Source organism: Arvicanthis niloticus, chromosome 25 (genome assembly GCF_011762505.2).
Source record: "Arvicanthis niloticus isolate mArvNil1 chromosome 25, mArvNil1.pat.X, whole genome shotgun sequence".
Taxonomy (NCBI): domain Eukaryota; kingdom Metazoa; phylum Chordata; class Mammalia; order Rodentia; family Muridae; genus Arvicanthis; species Arvicanthis niloticus.
Window position 1 is genome coordinate 22,503,959 of NC_133433.1, and position 14,650 is coordinate 22,518,608.

At 45.1% G+C, this 14,650-nt stretch overlaps 1 protein-coding gene across 5 annotated transcripts in view; it reads right to left on the minus strand.

The window, feature by feature from the left end:
* The window catches only part of Chd7 (chromodomain helicase DNA binding protein 7), a 183,962-nt gene that overhangs the window by 84,698 nt on the left and 84,614 nt on the right, over positions 1 to 14,650 (minus strand). For all 5 annotated transcript variants that reach the window (XM_076924229.1, XM_076924231.1, XM_076924230.1 and 2 more), the window contains exon 3: positions 1,214 to 1,635. In XM_076924229.1, coding sequence (XP_076780344.1) covers positions 1,214 to 1,635 — 422 coding nt within the window. The remainder of the gene's footprint in view (positions 1 to 1,213; positions 1,636 to 14,650) is intronic.

The following is a 14,650-nucleotide window of genomic DNA, read 5'->3' on the forward strand; positions in this document are numbered from 1 at the left end:
GGCTTAGGAAAATATTCATAGGGAGAAAACATATTTTCAATGAAGAGACTAGATACTGCAGAATCACACCTTGACTATAAGTACAAAGTCACTGTTAAGTTTAAGTGAGTGCCTATACTCTTTTTTTTTTTTTTTTTTGACATCACACAAAGCATCCATGGCAAAATAAATAAATAAATAAATAAATAAATAAATAAATAAGATTCAGAGCATCAACACACAGAATGACCATGGACTGAGTTGCTAGTGAGACACTGAAGAGCCTGCCCCTTCACTCTTCCGGCACACCTATGACCTGTGTGCTGGTGGGCTCGCACATGTACACACAGTGTAGCCCACTAGCAAAGGGGCTACAGCCACCCATCACAGCAATGCAAGGCAATGACACCACTGTGTGTGTACACACAAATGTTTACATGTGCACGTGGGATAGAGGATGGAGCGTGTTTTCTATCAGAGTATGCAAACAGGCTCAGATTAACCAAGTCTGGCTATACTTCCATCTGGAAACTATATTTTCTAACATGAGCCATATTCTGAAAAATAGATTCAGATGTTTGGAACTGGTTCAGAACAGTTGTTGGAAATGTTCAGGACAAATGAAAAAAATTAGTCCTCAATGTCTTCTCTAGGATTTTCTTACTGAATAAATATGCCTTCTAGGGGGTCAGAGAGTTGGCGGGGTGTACAGAGCAAATGACGTTCTTTCTTATTACCCAGAGTCCACAGTGCTTGCTCTTGAAGCCATATCTAATGATGAGTGCCGCTGGGTTTTCCCTACACTGTCCATGAGGACTCCAACCTGCCGTGGAAGACTTACCCTGCTAACCAGACACAGTCAACTCTCTTTCAAATTCTGGAGATGGCAGTAAAATGCTTAGAGCCATACAGTGGCCTTGCATTCCTCTGAAATCTTTCCTATCAGTTACATGAAGAGCTAAGCAAAGTTGTGGTTTTTATAAGAAGCAGGTTGTAAATAACATTTTTTTTTTTTAATCCAGTAAAACTCTGGATAAAAAAAACAGTTCATAACTGTGGAGTTTAGTTTAGTGGAGTCCTAAGGTTTGGAATACACGAACACCTTAGCTTTGTACTCTAGGAGCCAAAGTTGCTCACAAGTGATATAAAATACACAGGCTCTCTGAGCTCCCTCTAGACCACTGCAGCCTGGGGCTGGTCTGCCTTGTGGCCTTTGACCCCACCCACGGCCTACCTTGACTTTTTGCTGGATTTGGGTTTTGGCGTGACAGTTTTTGCTTTCTTTTCCTTTGGCTCTTTGGGGATCTTCGGGGCTTTTGGGGTCTTGGGCTCTTTCTTCTCCTTCGGCTCCTTCAATTCCTTCGGATCTTTTTTGACCTTCGGCCTTTTCTTTTTCTTTTTTTCTTCCTGGGACGCATCCAGTGAGTTCCTACTCAGTTCTTGGTTATCAACCCCACCAGGGAAGTCATCTTTACCAAAACCTTTACTGGGATCCCCTGCAGCAATGTGGTTGTTTTTCTTTTTCTTCTTTTTCTGCTGTGGCTGCTGCTCTATCGACGGCAGGTAATCGTCGCTCTTCACTAGCTGAGCGTTCTGTCCGCTGACCTGAGTCATATCCGGCACTGGCTTCTCTAGAAAGGGCTCCGATGGAGAATGCTAAGAAACACAAATGGGATTGAATTAGTCTCTCATTCTTCACGGTGAGGAAAGGAGTGGAGACTCAATGGCTTGATGGTCCTATTCTATACTCAAGGAAGCAGACATCTACAAACTAAGGGTGATGGGATTTGCCATTTTCTCTCAGCCTAGAGACATAGGCGTTTCTTTAGGAGGAATGCTTTAAATACCAGTTTATTACTACAGAGAAGCATTCGTGCAGGAAGAGAAAGCTGTCACAGAGCTAGACATTCTGCACCTTTTCAACTGCAGGAACACAGGGTAAGAAGCAAACCACAGGCTCAGCCTGGAGAGGCCTCTCCCTGCGTGAGATGGGGACTCAAAGACACGGAGTATAAAGCACAAGCATATCCAACATTAAAAAAAATTCTAGTACTAAAAAGACAGAGGTACGACATAACCTTTATAGAGTACACAGGTCCTATCTGGATTAAATAACATTAAATTATCTAGATTAAAATGTCATGTGAAAGAATGCTTTTGCATTGGCTAAGTTTCTTGCAGTAATGTGATATGTAGACAATCTTTTTCCTAACTTCTTGAAGCTGGACAGATGGATGGATGGATGGATGGATGGATGGATGGATGGAAGGAAGGAAGGAAGGATGGATGGAAGGATAGATGATGGATAGGAAGTTGAGTGGATGGATGGATAGATACAGACAGACAGATAGACAGACAGACAGACAGGGGAAATCAAATGCTGGCATTAATTAGGGAGGTGCACATTAGAAAATACTGACAAATAAGATGGGATGCTGATAAGTCAAGTGAGATCAGAGTAAATAACTCCTGTGTAGAGTGACCTCCCAGCCCAGGCCCCAAGACAGGGCAGCGACAGCACAGGCTCATCATTCACCCTGTGAGCTGCAGCAGCGCAGCCACACCATCCAATTGCAGCACCCGAGGAACCTTCACATTTCAACAGAATACCTGAAAACATCGCATCTGCAACCTTCGGTCACCCTCTGCCCTTTCCCCTATACTCCTGTGAGCTGAGTGATCTTCCGACATGCCCAGCATGGGCTTCATGACCTTAACATCACTACATCCCCACACCAGACCTTTGGACTAAGATGAGGAACCTTCCAGTTTCACAGCTGGGGCCAATGACATACTAACATAAAGTAACCTGTCTGAGGAAATAAAGATCATAATGGAACCAATATCAAAGCTGGTACAATGTATACCCCACAAAACCAGAGCAATGTAGGGCCCAGGCTTATCCCACACAGACTCAACACTAAGGAAGGTGAGACACTCATGTTTATTTAGTACAGGCAACAGAAATCACACCTCAATATGACACACTTATGCAGCATATGCCATGCCATATAGTGAGTTTATGTGTCCATTTACCTGAACCTACAAGGAAATTGTAGTAACTTCTCTGTCTTTCAGAGAGAAAAATTCCAGATAGTAATGTGGCTTCCCAAAGCCACACAAGGATTGGTGTTGACACCTGTATGTAGCTTTCCTTCATCCATTGTCTTAAAACTCCAGCCAGCTCCTAAAACCTTACACACAGGAGTATTTCTAGAGAGGCAACACAAGTTTCATTCTATCTCCAAGGGGCTCCATGATCATCTCCAAAACAACATTACAAACTGAAACACAGCTTAAGAAGGTAGCTCACCATTCCCACCAAAGCCTTCCTTGGCTACTCTAATGACAATTACACTTGATTCTTCAGCTACAGCCAGCAGGGAAGAAATGTCCCAGAACCCCAACCTAAAACATTAAGATTCTAGTCCAGGCCTCAACCAACGGCTTTCTGGAGAAGTCATTTCTCTCAACCAGAGTTCAGCTTCTTCACTTTCATTCCAGTATGGAGTGAGCTAGGCATAAAGCTTAGAGTTAGAATGCTTGTCTAACAGGCACAGGCCCTGGTTCTGATCCCCATAGCTCCAAAAACAACAACAGCAGCAGCAGCAGCAACAAATTGGTATTAAAACCAATCTTAAGATACATGTTACCCCTTTTTGGTCACAACAAAGAGGAAATGAATTAAAACAGCATGTCAGAAGGCAGAAGTGAGAACACCGTGGGAGGAGAAGTGCACCAACACACACTAGCACACAGCTCCCACACGGACAACGACGTGTGCTTATATCAACCCTATCTTCCAGATAGGAAGTGAGTTCTAGGAGGTGACGGGCTATCAGAAGTCACATAAGGGAAAGAGGTGAAATGTGAACCCAGGTTTCCTAAACCTAGCACTTGTATGACACCAACACTCTCCTTCGGAAGCCTTATGTACAGCCATCTTTCTGGAAGGGAAAAGAGTGGGGCTGGCACTGACCTGACCAAACCCTGAAGAGTCACCACTGGCCTCCATTCCCTCACAAACATTCACGGATCCAAGCAACCTCAGCCCCACCCACTAGCTGAGTTAGCTGATGTGATTTCAACTTCTCTATGTGCAAACAGCTCAAGTTCAGTTAATGACATCTCCTAATGTCAGTGATTAGGAGGACATTTCTGTATGGCGCATAGAAACGAAACTTTTGGGGGGAGAATCTAGTATTCAAAAAATAGAAGAAAAGTTATTCCTTGACAGCAAGGGCAAGTTGGAGTGATCGCTTCAATGTAGAACAGTAATGCATCTGCTATGGGGGATATGTGTGCTCATCTTCCACCTGCATGGCATCCACTCCAGTCACAGAACACCAGTGTCCCCTGAGAGCTTTTCCAGGACACATTCATGAATTAAAAAGAGCATTACACACACACACACACACACAAAATAAAAACAAAAAAAAGCTGAAAATTCATCTATACATGTTAGCATACAAATCACTTTAGATGCTTCTTTTAGAAATAAATGAGGCCATAAATTAGTGACTCGGTAAAAAATTTAATCTCCCACAAGGAGGGGAAAAGTGAAGATGGAAGACAGAAACGTATTAATCTTGTTTGATATGCAGCAGAATTGTTTTGGTACTATCTGAAGGAGGGCGGAAAGGGGCTCAGGGATATGAGTGTTTACCAGACCTACTTCTCCTTGAATCTTTTAGAGGGAAGCTGTTTTTGTAAACATTTAACAAAGAACAGATGGTCTGCCTTAATCATGTGGGGTAGAAAGGAATAAAAAAAAAAAAAAAAAAAAACCTGGAGCTCCCAGTAAAACCCTGACAAAGTCTCTCAGGCCCTGCTTCCCAGGCTACCCCCACCAAATGCTTGGTACGGTCTTCTCTAATGCTATTTAATTTTACAGCAGACATTTTCCCATCAATCCCCACTGCCTGACAGGTAATCAATGCCATTAACATCTGATATTACCATATAGGCCATTCCTAAAACCTCTCATTTATTAAAGCAAAAGTGGGGGGATTTTTAGACACCACGCAGATTTCACATGCCCCCTAGGACACTCTCCACGACACCGTTCAGGACATGCCTTCTGGCGTACTGCCGTGTCTTTCAGAAGTATGTTGTGGACTCTTGAGTCCTAAAACAGCTGACTGATACTTAAATGGTAAGTAAAAATGACCCAAGGTGTATGTTTTGTATAAAAAAAAAAAAATTCAGTTGTATTGTTTTTATCCAACTCTTCTGAGGACAGTATAGCAATCAGAAAGTAAGCTACTGTACGGAACTGCAGAGGAACCAGATGCACACTACCAAAGGCCAGCCAATGGGGAAGCCAGGGCAATTCCTCTACTACATCTAGGCAAATCTATGAAGCATCACAGACAATACGATGGAAAAGTGTAGAGGGAGAGATTTCTTGATTGTGGTGTGTTTTCCTCCTAAGTTGTCCCCCGTCCCCCCCCCCCCAGCTTAAAAAAAGCTATCTTCTTTTCCATATTCTGCCTTAATTATACCCCTTAAGTCTGAACCTGTAAGCAACATAGAGTCATAGCACCAACATATAACACACACACTTTCTAAAGCTCACAGTATTTCACATACGGGGTGCCTGTGGGTGAACACTTATTTGCAAACAAGCATGCATTTACATATCTGAATTTACACATATGCAAACAAGGACAGATTCCGAGTAATGCTTGACAAAAGAAGCACTGGCTGGACCAGGGATATACTATTTCTGCCAACTTGTACCCCCAACAAATTAGCCATGGAGAGGGATAAAGAGCCGTAGGAGCGCTCAGAGACAAGACATCTGCTAAGGAAGTTCCCGCCAGCAGGAACTTGGGTAGCAAGAAACATGGGCTCACCACACAGCCAACTATGATTTAAACCATTTACAAATTACAAATTTTAATTAGTCACATAAGGTGGAAATGCTCTTTATGATCCTTTTTTGAAATGACTTTGGACACATGTTCATATTACTGATGCTCTGAACTGTTGTTTTTATCTTTTTTTTTTTTTTTTTTTTTTTTTTTTTCTTTTCCCCAGTCAACTCTGGGCCTTGGGTCCTCACTCCTTAAGCCTGGTGTCAAATCTGAAGCTCTTCCTTTGGGCCGAACAGTCTATAAAGATTCAGAGCACTTAGCAAACATTCAGGAAGTGCTACCAAGACTTTTAGGGTAAAAGTAATTTTTAAAACAGATGCCGCTGCTGCTACACTTGTTATTGGGAATCTAATTTACTCATTCAACACATATTTGAGCACTTAATAGAACTGTGGGAACATTGGGATGGGAGAACAAAGAACATGGAAATCAAGCTGAGATACATGGTTATCTCTGTGTCTGTCTCTGTCTCTCCCCCCACTCCACCCCATAGGTATGGGTGGGTGTCTGTGCTTTTGTTTTATAACTTTCGTTTGGGGGACAGGGTCTTAAAAATTGCCCAGGCTGCCCTTGAACTTGTGATCTACCTGCCTCAGCTATAATTATGGGTTCCTGGGATTACAGGTAAGTGCTGCTATACCTGGTATCTAAGCGCAAATAGATTCACCATACAACCAAACCCTTAAGAGCTATGAATGTGCAGGCAGCCATGTTGAAGAAGTTTCACACTGGATACGCAGTCTTGAGCATAGAGTGAGGAGTGGGGCCAAGCATGGTGGGCTGGAGTGTGGTGTCTCTTCCAGTCACTATGTGTGAAGGCCACAGCAGAGGCAGAGGCCAGCAGCACTGAGTCTCTCCTCACCACCCTCAGAGCTGGCAGGAGAAGGCAGAGCTTTGTCCTCTGCTCTCTGGTGCTCGCTCGCTCGTACTCACCACCCACCACCACCTTTGGTTTTCTTCTCTGACCCCTGACCAGGGCTGGGTATTGTACTACCTACCCTGAAGTTTTGGAGGTCCCTGAGAGTCATGTGCAGGCCCATAGCTCTAGTCCCATGTTCAGCCAGCACTCCTGGGGTGCTGGAAAGAGGCCATTACAGACATATCCTAGCACTGGGGGCAGGGGGGTCTCAGGGTACTGTATGGAGGTTAGGCATGCTTTGGGTTCTACTAAGCCATTTGCATGTCTCCTCTCTTCAGCCTTGGAATAGCCCTGAGGCTGGAGAAGTAGCTGTTGTTACTGATGCCCTTTTTTTTTTTTTTTTTGGGGGGGGGGGAGGTGGTGCTGAAGTTTTACAATTAACTCACCCAAATCATGAGGCTGGAAAAGGAATAAGGCATTAGTTTTAACACCAATGGAGCAACTGTGCTTGCCATTCTCCCCCGAGAGCCACTGAAGCATGCTCATCACTGCCAAGATGGTGACCCTGAGCCAGAAGGGTGGTTATACAGCCCAGCTCTGTTGTGGTCACCATGGCTCTAAAACCCTAGCTCTGGACTACAGGGTGGGTTGGCTCTTGATTGGATACAAAGTTGATATTTTTGCTTCAAAGGGTCAGGGAAGATTTCTAGTTTGGTTCGGAACCAAGCTTTAGTGTATCACTGAATATCACTAACTTTTCACCCCAGTGCAGAACCGGAGGTGAACACGGCTGTTTCTACAGCGTGCCGCAGTGAACACTTCCGGCATTGGTCTCAGATCTCCCAGTCTGAGAGGAGTGCCATTTGCTTCAGCAAAACACCCCCCCCCCCGACCCCCAAAGGCTATTTCAATTCTGTAGGAACCAGAAAAAGACGAGTTAGCTCTCTGCCTTCCTGCCCTGCCCTGTAAACTCTCCCCAAATCCTAAAGAACAGGCCTGCGTGTTTCTTAGTCGATTAGTACAGCTTATTGCGTGGGAAGGACTCCAAACCCATCCTTTCCTCCGCCTTGTAAGCCAAATGCCATGTCTAGATAAAAACACAATCACAGGCTTACATTTAGGGACCACAGAGTTGAAACAGCCTACTCATACACACACGCGCACGCGTGCACACACCCCTAGGGTACAAAGTAAACTGATGTTAAATTGACCATATTTTGATGTGTCTCCATGGCTTCATAAATGTTTGGAAAAATTAGCTTAGTTGTTTATGTGAAATCTGAGTAATGCTCTCCCACGTGATGGCCCTTTCAAAAATAGAGTGCAGGTAACCAGAATGTTCTGAGGCTTGACCATCTCCTTCCTGAAAAGTTCTTTCAGTAAGAGGGGTATAGGGACAACAGAACTTCCCCACGTCACCAGGAAGACACAATACAACACAAGCACAGCACAATTAACGATCTATGGGCAAGCCTAGTAGTTTGCATCCTAATGAAAATAATTTTTAAAGGGTTTGCGTCAGTAAGAGTGAATAATTTCTTGTGTGGGCTGGACCAGAAGAGCAGGCATGCCCACTGTTCTACAGGAGTGATATCTTAGGAGAAAGTGGGGTCCGAGGCTCTGGCTGCTCATGAGGGGAACAGAAGGATGAACCCATTAGAGAAGCCTGTGAGGGCTTTGCTTTCAGCGCCTCATTCTCAATCTCTGGAGAGCTGAGAGCAGGTTTTAAGTGCTATACTTCTGAGCACAGCTTTCCAGTGGCAAAGCCAGCAACAGCATACTCACAATGCCCTAGGCTAACCTAGACTAACCACGGAACCTGCCCCTCCGTTCTCTCCTCTCCCTCTGCCCTCCTTGGCATTCATGAATGAGAATCTATACCTTCTCACTTCTTCAGCACTAAGATTCTCTCTGTTCCTCAACCTGAGTCGAGAAGCTGAGTCTTGCCATGGACAAGCACTCCCCAAACTACCCTGGCCGCCAGTGATCAAATGCAGTGAAATAGTCTTGCATGCTTCTTCAAAAAAAAGTCTCCTGGTTGGTCAAATATTTTATGCACAGACGGACACTGGGGAATTCTATTCACAGACAGTGAAGACGAAGGTCAAACTTACACACTTTTTAAAAAAATAATTAATTCAGCTCACTAAGCTTCTAGTGCACAATCCACAGAGTGTTCTGCCATCACTAGTACAGTCAACGGCAAGTTTGCTCTTTAAAAACGGATGGTATAGAGTTTGGCCCCAGAAAAGCAATTTACACTGCTTACGTGTGTTATTTAAAACATAAAATATTAAAAAGCAACCTACTCTGCTATTCCTATGGCTTTAAAAACTCAAACTGCAAAGAATGACAACAGGTCTCTCAGTAACACTGACCAATCCCAGGGCTTTTGCAGAACTGGGAGTCTTTGAAAGGGGGAAAACTTAAAGAAATTTAGTGATAAAATTAATTTACACACTCTAGACAAGTTCTCCATGATTCGAGACTGGGAATCTAGCATATTTAGCTCACAATAAATGCTTAATGATAGACTACCGTGGTCTATAAAAACGTCTTCGCATGCTGTGGGAGGCAGAATTCTAAGGCTGCCCCATTATCTCTGACTGTCACAGGACATTTGACTTCTAGCAAAAGGTGAAAGGATGCCCCAAGTCTGATCAAGGTGAGAAATCACTGGTTTGGGGTTACCTCAAAGGGGCAATTATCCTAGGTAAGTCTGACTAAAATCAGACGGCCTTTTAAAGAGGAAGGAAAACTCTTATCTAGGCTCTGAAGAAGCCAGTGGCCGTGGAAGGGGGCGAGGGGAGGAAACCTTAGGCATGACTTGCCTCTAGGAGCTAAGGTAGCATTGGGAGACACCTAGCAAAGCTGCTCCAGGTAGCCCATAAGAACCTCTGCCCATCCTAAATGGAACCAGCAGTCAAGACTCCACTGAGAAATTCTACCTAAGCTCTACATCCTTGAGAGCCAGGACCCCTACCTAAGACAATGTTGAGGAGGAACAGGATGTGGCTGTAAGCCATGAAGTCTGTGATAACATGTCACACCGTCACACTCACACTCAAATACATACCCACTTTCATAGTCTCTTATTTCTAATCTGAACCTTTTTCTTTTTGGTTTCCTTGCCCTAGGATGTTTCTTCCCCTGTGAGATAGCTCACACCCTGACAAACAACCCTGCAGAGCTTCCTCGTGTCTGTAAAGACGCTATGCCGAAGGGGTCATTGAGTACAGTCATACACTCTTCACTTTACGAATGGAGAAATCTAATACATCCAAAGCGGACAAAAGCCGATCCCAAGTTACAAAAAAACTAAAAGGAGGCAGCACTGAAACCAGGCGGTCTCTCTGCAAAGCCCATATTCTCAAGCTCGATGCCAATTGCTTCCTTACTGTTGGCTATGACTCCCACTAGCTCCTCCTTCAAGAGGCATGGGCAGCAGGGTGTAAGGAACCCTTGTTCAGGGCTGCTGCAGAAGGGCCAGTGGCTCCCACCACACTACTTAGGTCACAAGGAGATTAAAAACAAAACAAAACAAAAACCTTTACCTTCAACTACACACACACACACACACACACACACACACACCTTTTCAAAGAAACTTTACTGCACATTAGAAACAGCCTGTTACACACTTACAGAAATTTCTGTCCCCATGGCTCCTTCCAGCTGGAATTACACACAAAACAGAAGATACCAAAGCAATTAAGTATTTTATAAACACTGCTGAGGGGTCAAAAAGAGGGAGGTTCATTCACTGACTAATAACGCAGTAATAAACAAATAGCAATGTTATGCAACTGAGAAAATTATTATAATTGAATCTACACAGCTGGGCAAGGAGAGAGGCTGGCTGTGTGGCTCACAAATGTATTGTGTGGGTGGATTTGCAGTTTAGAATTGTTTGGAGTTTAGAGTCTTTCTTAGAGTCAAGATTCTGTTCTCTTATGTGAGGGCCAACCCGCCACTGCCAGAGCAGGAGAGGCTCGCCTATGGAGATGCCCCTCTAATTAGTTGCTATTTCACAACAGAGAAATAAATGAGAGTGTGAATGGGTGGGGAGCTCAACTCTGCTGAGATGCACTCGCTGCAGATCTGGAGAGGTGTCATCTCTGTGCACAGCAATGCGAATACTGAATGATGGTAGCCTGCTAGCATGCTGGAGAAGAATGCTCAGGACAGACTGGCTCGCCACATTTTAATATTTGGCTATGATGAATTCTTGGAGCTTCCATCACACTTTGAAATCTCATCATAGAATTTATATTTTTGGCAACAAGAGCCCACCAGCAGACAAGAAGAGAAAAATACCTTTGACGACCACATTTACATTAGACCTGATGTTCCAGCCAGGGACAGAAGAGGAATCTGTGTGTGTCCACTGAATTCTTGAAACCCCAATGTTTGAACCAGAGGCACTGTACTCTTGGGATCCAGGAACTGAGGGACCCACTACTGTTCTATCAATTAAATACAGCTTTTATCCAAAGCAAAGCAAGAGAAAGGTTCAGGGGGCGGGGAGGGGGGGGAGATTTTCTAGTGAGACTCTGCCCCAAGTACCACTGGAATGCCTTCTTAATTAAAGGACTAACTCAGAACAAAATTTGTGATCTATGTCATGTTCGCATTTGCATAAAACCCAACTAACTTGGAACTCAAGTGGCTGATTAGCTAACTCTGAGGGCAGAGGTACACATGTATCTTCAACAGGCACACATTTTACATCAATGATATCTATTTTTATGAGATAAAAGTACTAAAGCTTTAATGGTGGCAATTAAAAGAGCCCAGAGTTTGAGTAGCTCGATGTCTGAGTCACAGACCTTTTACCTATAATGGGTCCCATTATATCTGCGAGCTCAGTTTGAGGGAGTAAAAGAGGAACAGATTTTTAAATATGGTTATAAAACAGCAGTACCCTTTGAGCCAAGCTGCTGGAGTTTAAACAGCTGTGTAAGTCAGCCTGGCCTTAGGACCAGCATCCACTCAGCACCGCCCTTGGCATCACTTAGATACTGTGTCCATCTGAAAACACTTACCACTGAGTAATCTAGTTCTACGTTACCCTCATGACTATGGTCAAAATACAATACTTCAGGTGACTTCTGATAAGGTATTTTCACCTTGCCTAAAATACCAACACCTGTGTTCTAATGGTCTCACTTAAAATATAAATTTAAGAGAAAAAGGGAAAGGAGATTGATATTCACATTAAGGGGAAGTTTAAGCAATGTTTATGTATCAATATCATCACACAGTCTTCTCAAGGGAGTCTGGCATTGTTGGGTTGGAGATGCTAAAATAAGCACTTGTAAGATGGGGTGTGAGGAACAGAGATAATTTCTCAGACAAACAAAATAAAACTGAAGATCTATGAAGACTAGATTAAGACAGACAAAAATTGGAACTCTAAATGAGACCCTTCCAGTAAAATGTATTTTTTTTTCCATTACAAAAGCAAACCTTGGGTGAGAAGGGGCGCGAGAAGGGATGTCCAATGAAAAGTCACAGTAACACTGGGCTGTAGACAATGAGGAGTTCAACAGTGCAGAAGGAAAACTCTGAGACCCGCCCCCCCACCCTCGGTGCCTCCCACAGGGTTAAGTCTCAGCTCAATGCAATGTGTATAAAATGGTACCCATTATGCCCAGAATAATAAGGCATAGGTAGACCAAGTTGTGAACTGAGAAGTCCTATATTCTAATGAATAATCCTCAGAGAGAGAAAAAGGCACAGAAGGCCCCTGAGGCTGCCCAGCCTCAGCTCCAGCATAAGAAACCAGATGCGGTCTGGAGGTCTAGAGCCTGTAGGTGGAGAAGGTTCACTGGGAAAAGCTCTAGTGAGACCTTAGAAGCTGGACACTGGCCGGGCGACATCATAACCGGGAAGCCTCCAGGCACCCAAATTTTTCTCAGCACACACAGAAGAGCCAGGGGCAATGCAGCAGAACCAGGAGGCAGGGGCCAGGGCACAGCAGCACTGATAAGCACCAACAGGTGCCCAGAGCCAAGGGTATCCCTATTCTGGCCGCTTCCCCAGAGAACCTTTGCAGCAACTCTGTAAAGCAGTGGTTTAGAAGTCTGCCTTGGGGAGTGACTGAGATAGCTATCACCTCCAAACTGATCCACCAACCTCCTTCTTAATGTGCCTCCTGCATGGCCAGTCCGCCCCAGCTGCACGCCCTTCCGCCCCGTGTCTCACACTGACTATTTCAGGTATTTACTGAGACTCTTGACACATCTTCCTCCCGCCCTCACCCCGATTCTCTTCCCCTGTAGAGAAGAGTCCTTGAAAGAGCAACGACATTTGCTGTCTTCACTTCCTCTCCTCCAGTGCTCTTCAGTCTGCTCTAACCACATTAATATTCCACAACGCTGCTCTCGCCAAGGTGACCCCACCCCCACCGGCTGGCTCCTCATCTCACCTGACCTACCAGCAGCAGCCCACACAGCTGCTCACTCATGGCTGCTTCTTCGGGAGCAGTCCAGGATGGCCTTTCCCCTCCTTCCTTGCACTTTCTGTCTGGCTTATCTTCCCCACCTGTCATTTCTGCAGTGCTCCAGGCCTCAAGCCTCATCGCTACCCATGTTTCGAAGTCAGCACACTACCTCTAGCCGGGTGCTTTGCAAAGTCCTTCCTCCAGCTCAGAATTCTCTGCTCTGAGCTGTGGGCCTCTCTCTCCAACAGTCCAGTCCAATATCCACTTTGACATGGCCACAGTCATCTGAGAGAGAGGAGGAGAAACTTCCTGATTCTCTACCCACCTCTAGGGCCCCAAATTGATATCAGATGTTTATTGTATTACCTTCCCAACACTTCTACAGATTTGAAAATTTTTAAAACCTCATGTGGGAGACTGCACTGCTCCATTTTCTTCATCTGTACCCTCTCACCCACATGGCTCCCCTCATCCGTGCTGTCTTGAATTTATCTCTTAATTCTCTTAGGTTTTGACAACACTCATGAGTCCATTCACCACAGGACAGAGCCAGGTGCTCATTTCCTAGGAAGACTCCAGGCTTCCTGGTGACATCTCAGGATCTTCACACTAAAGTCACCTCCCTCAGCTGACCTCCACACCTGGGTTGCCTGACCCAGACAGAAATCCGCCTCCATCCCTCTTCCTGGCTCCATCCAGTACCAGTTAACACTTGCCTCCCCCGAGTTCTCCTGGTAACATGTCTCTTCCATGTTTCTCCAGTCCAGGCCTGGACAGAACTGCTTCTCATCTCAGTTTCAAAGCCCTGTGAGTCTTTCCAAATGACCACTGTCAGTGTAAACGGACTACACTTCTGCACAGTCCACCCAGGGCTCCCTGCCAGCTACACTTAAATCAGAAGCCCCCAGCATGAAGCATCAGGCCCTTGCCTGTGCCGCCTTTCAGCTGGCCACCTGCCCCTTCACCTTCACTGTGCTCTGCCATGCCCCACAATGGCAGCCACACCAAGGCACTTTGCTCTTTCCCAATCTAGAGCTTGGAGAGACAGAAGTGGACTCAGAATCCTCTCCATAAATCCACACTCTGGTCTGTAACATTCAGTTTTACTACAATCTCTCCATGGGGCCTTCCCTGATCTGAACAGGCAAGAACTTCTCAAAGCCAAGGCATTCTCAGCATACTGCCAGACTCCGGACATCCTCTGGTTCTCTGCTCCCTGAAGGACAGGAGCATGGGACATATATGCACCCTTTAGGCTTAGTGCTGAGGAGAGTATCAAGTCTCGACACACCCTCAGATGTGAGCACAGATGTCCCATCTCAGGCCCCATTCTGGATCCAGCAGCATCTCACATGCTCTCTGAGCCTCTGGTGCCCAGCACAGGGCAGTAAACCTTTAGTTGAGCAAATAGATTCTTGATACATAAATGAAGGCACACGTTAGCCTTTGGGGCCAGGCCATGCTGCAACACCTGCTCTAGTCTGAGAG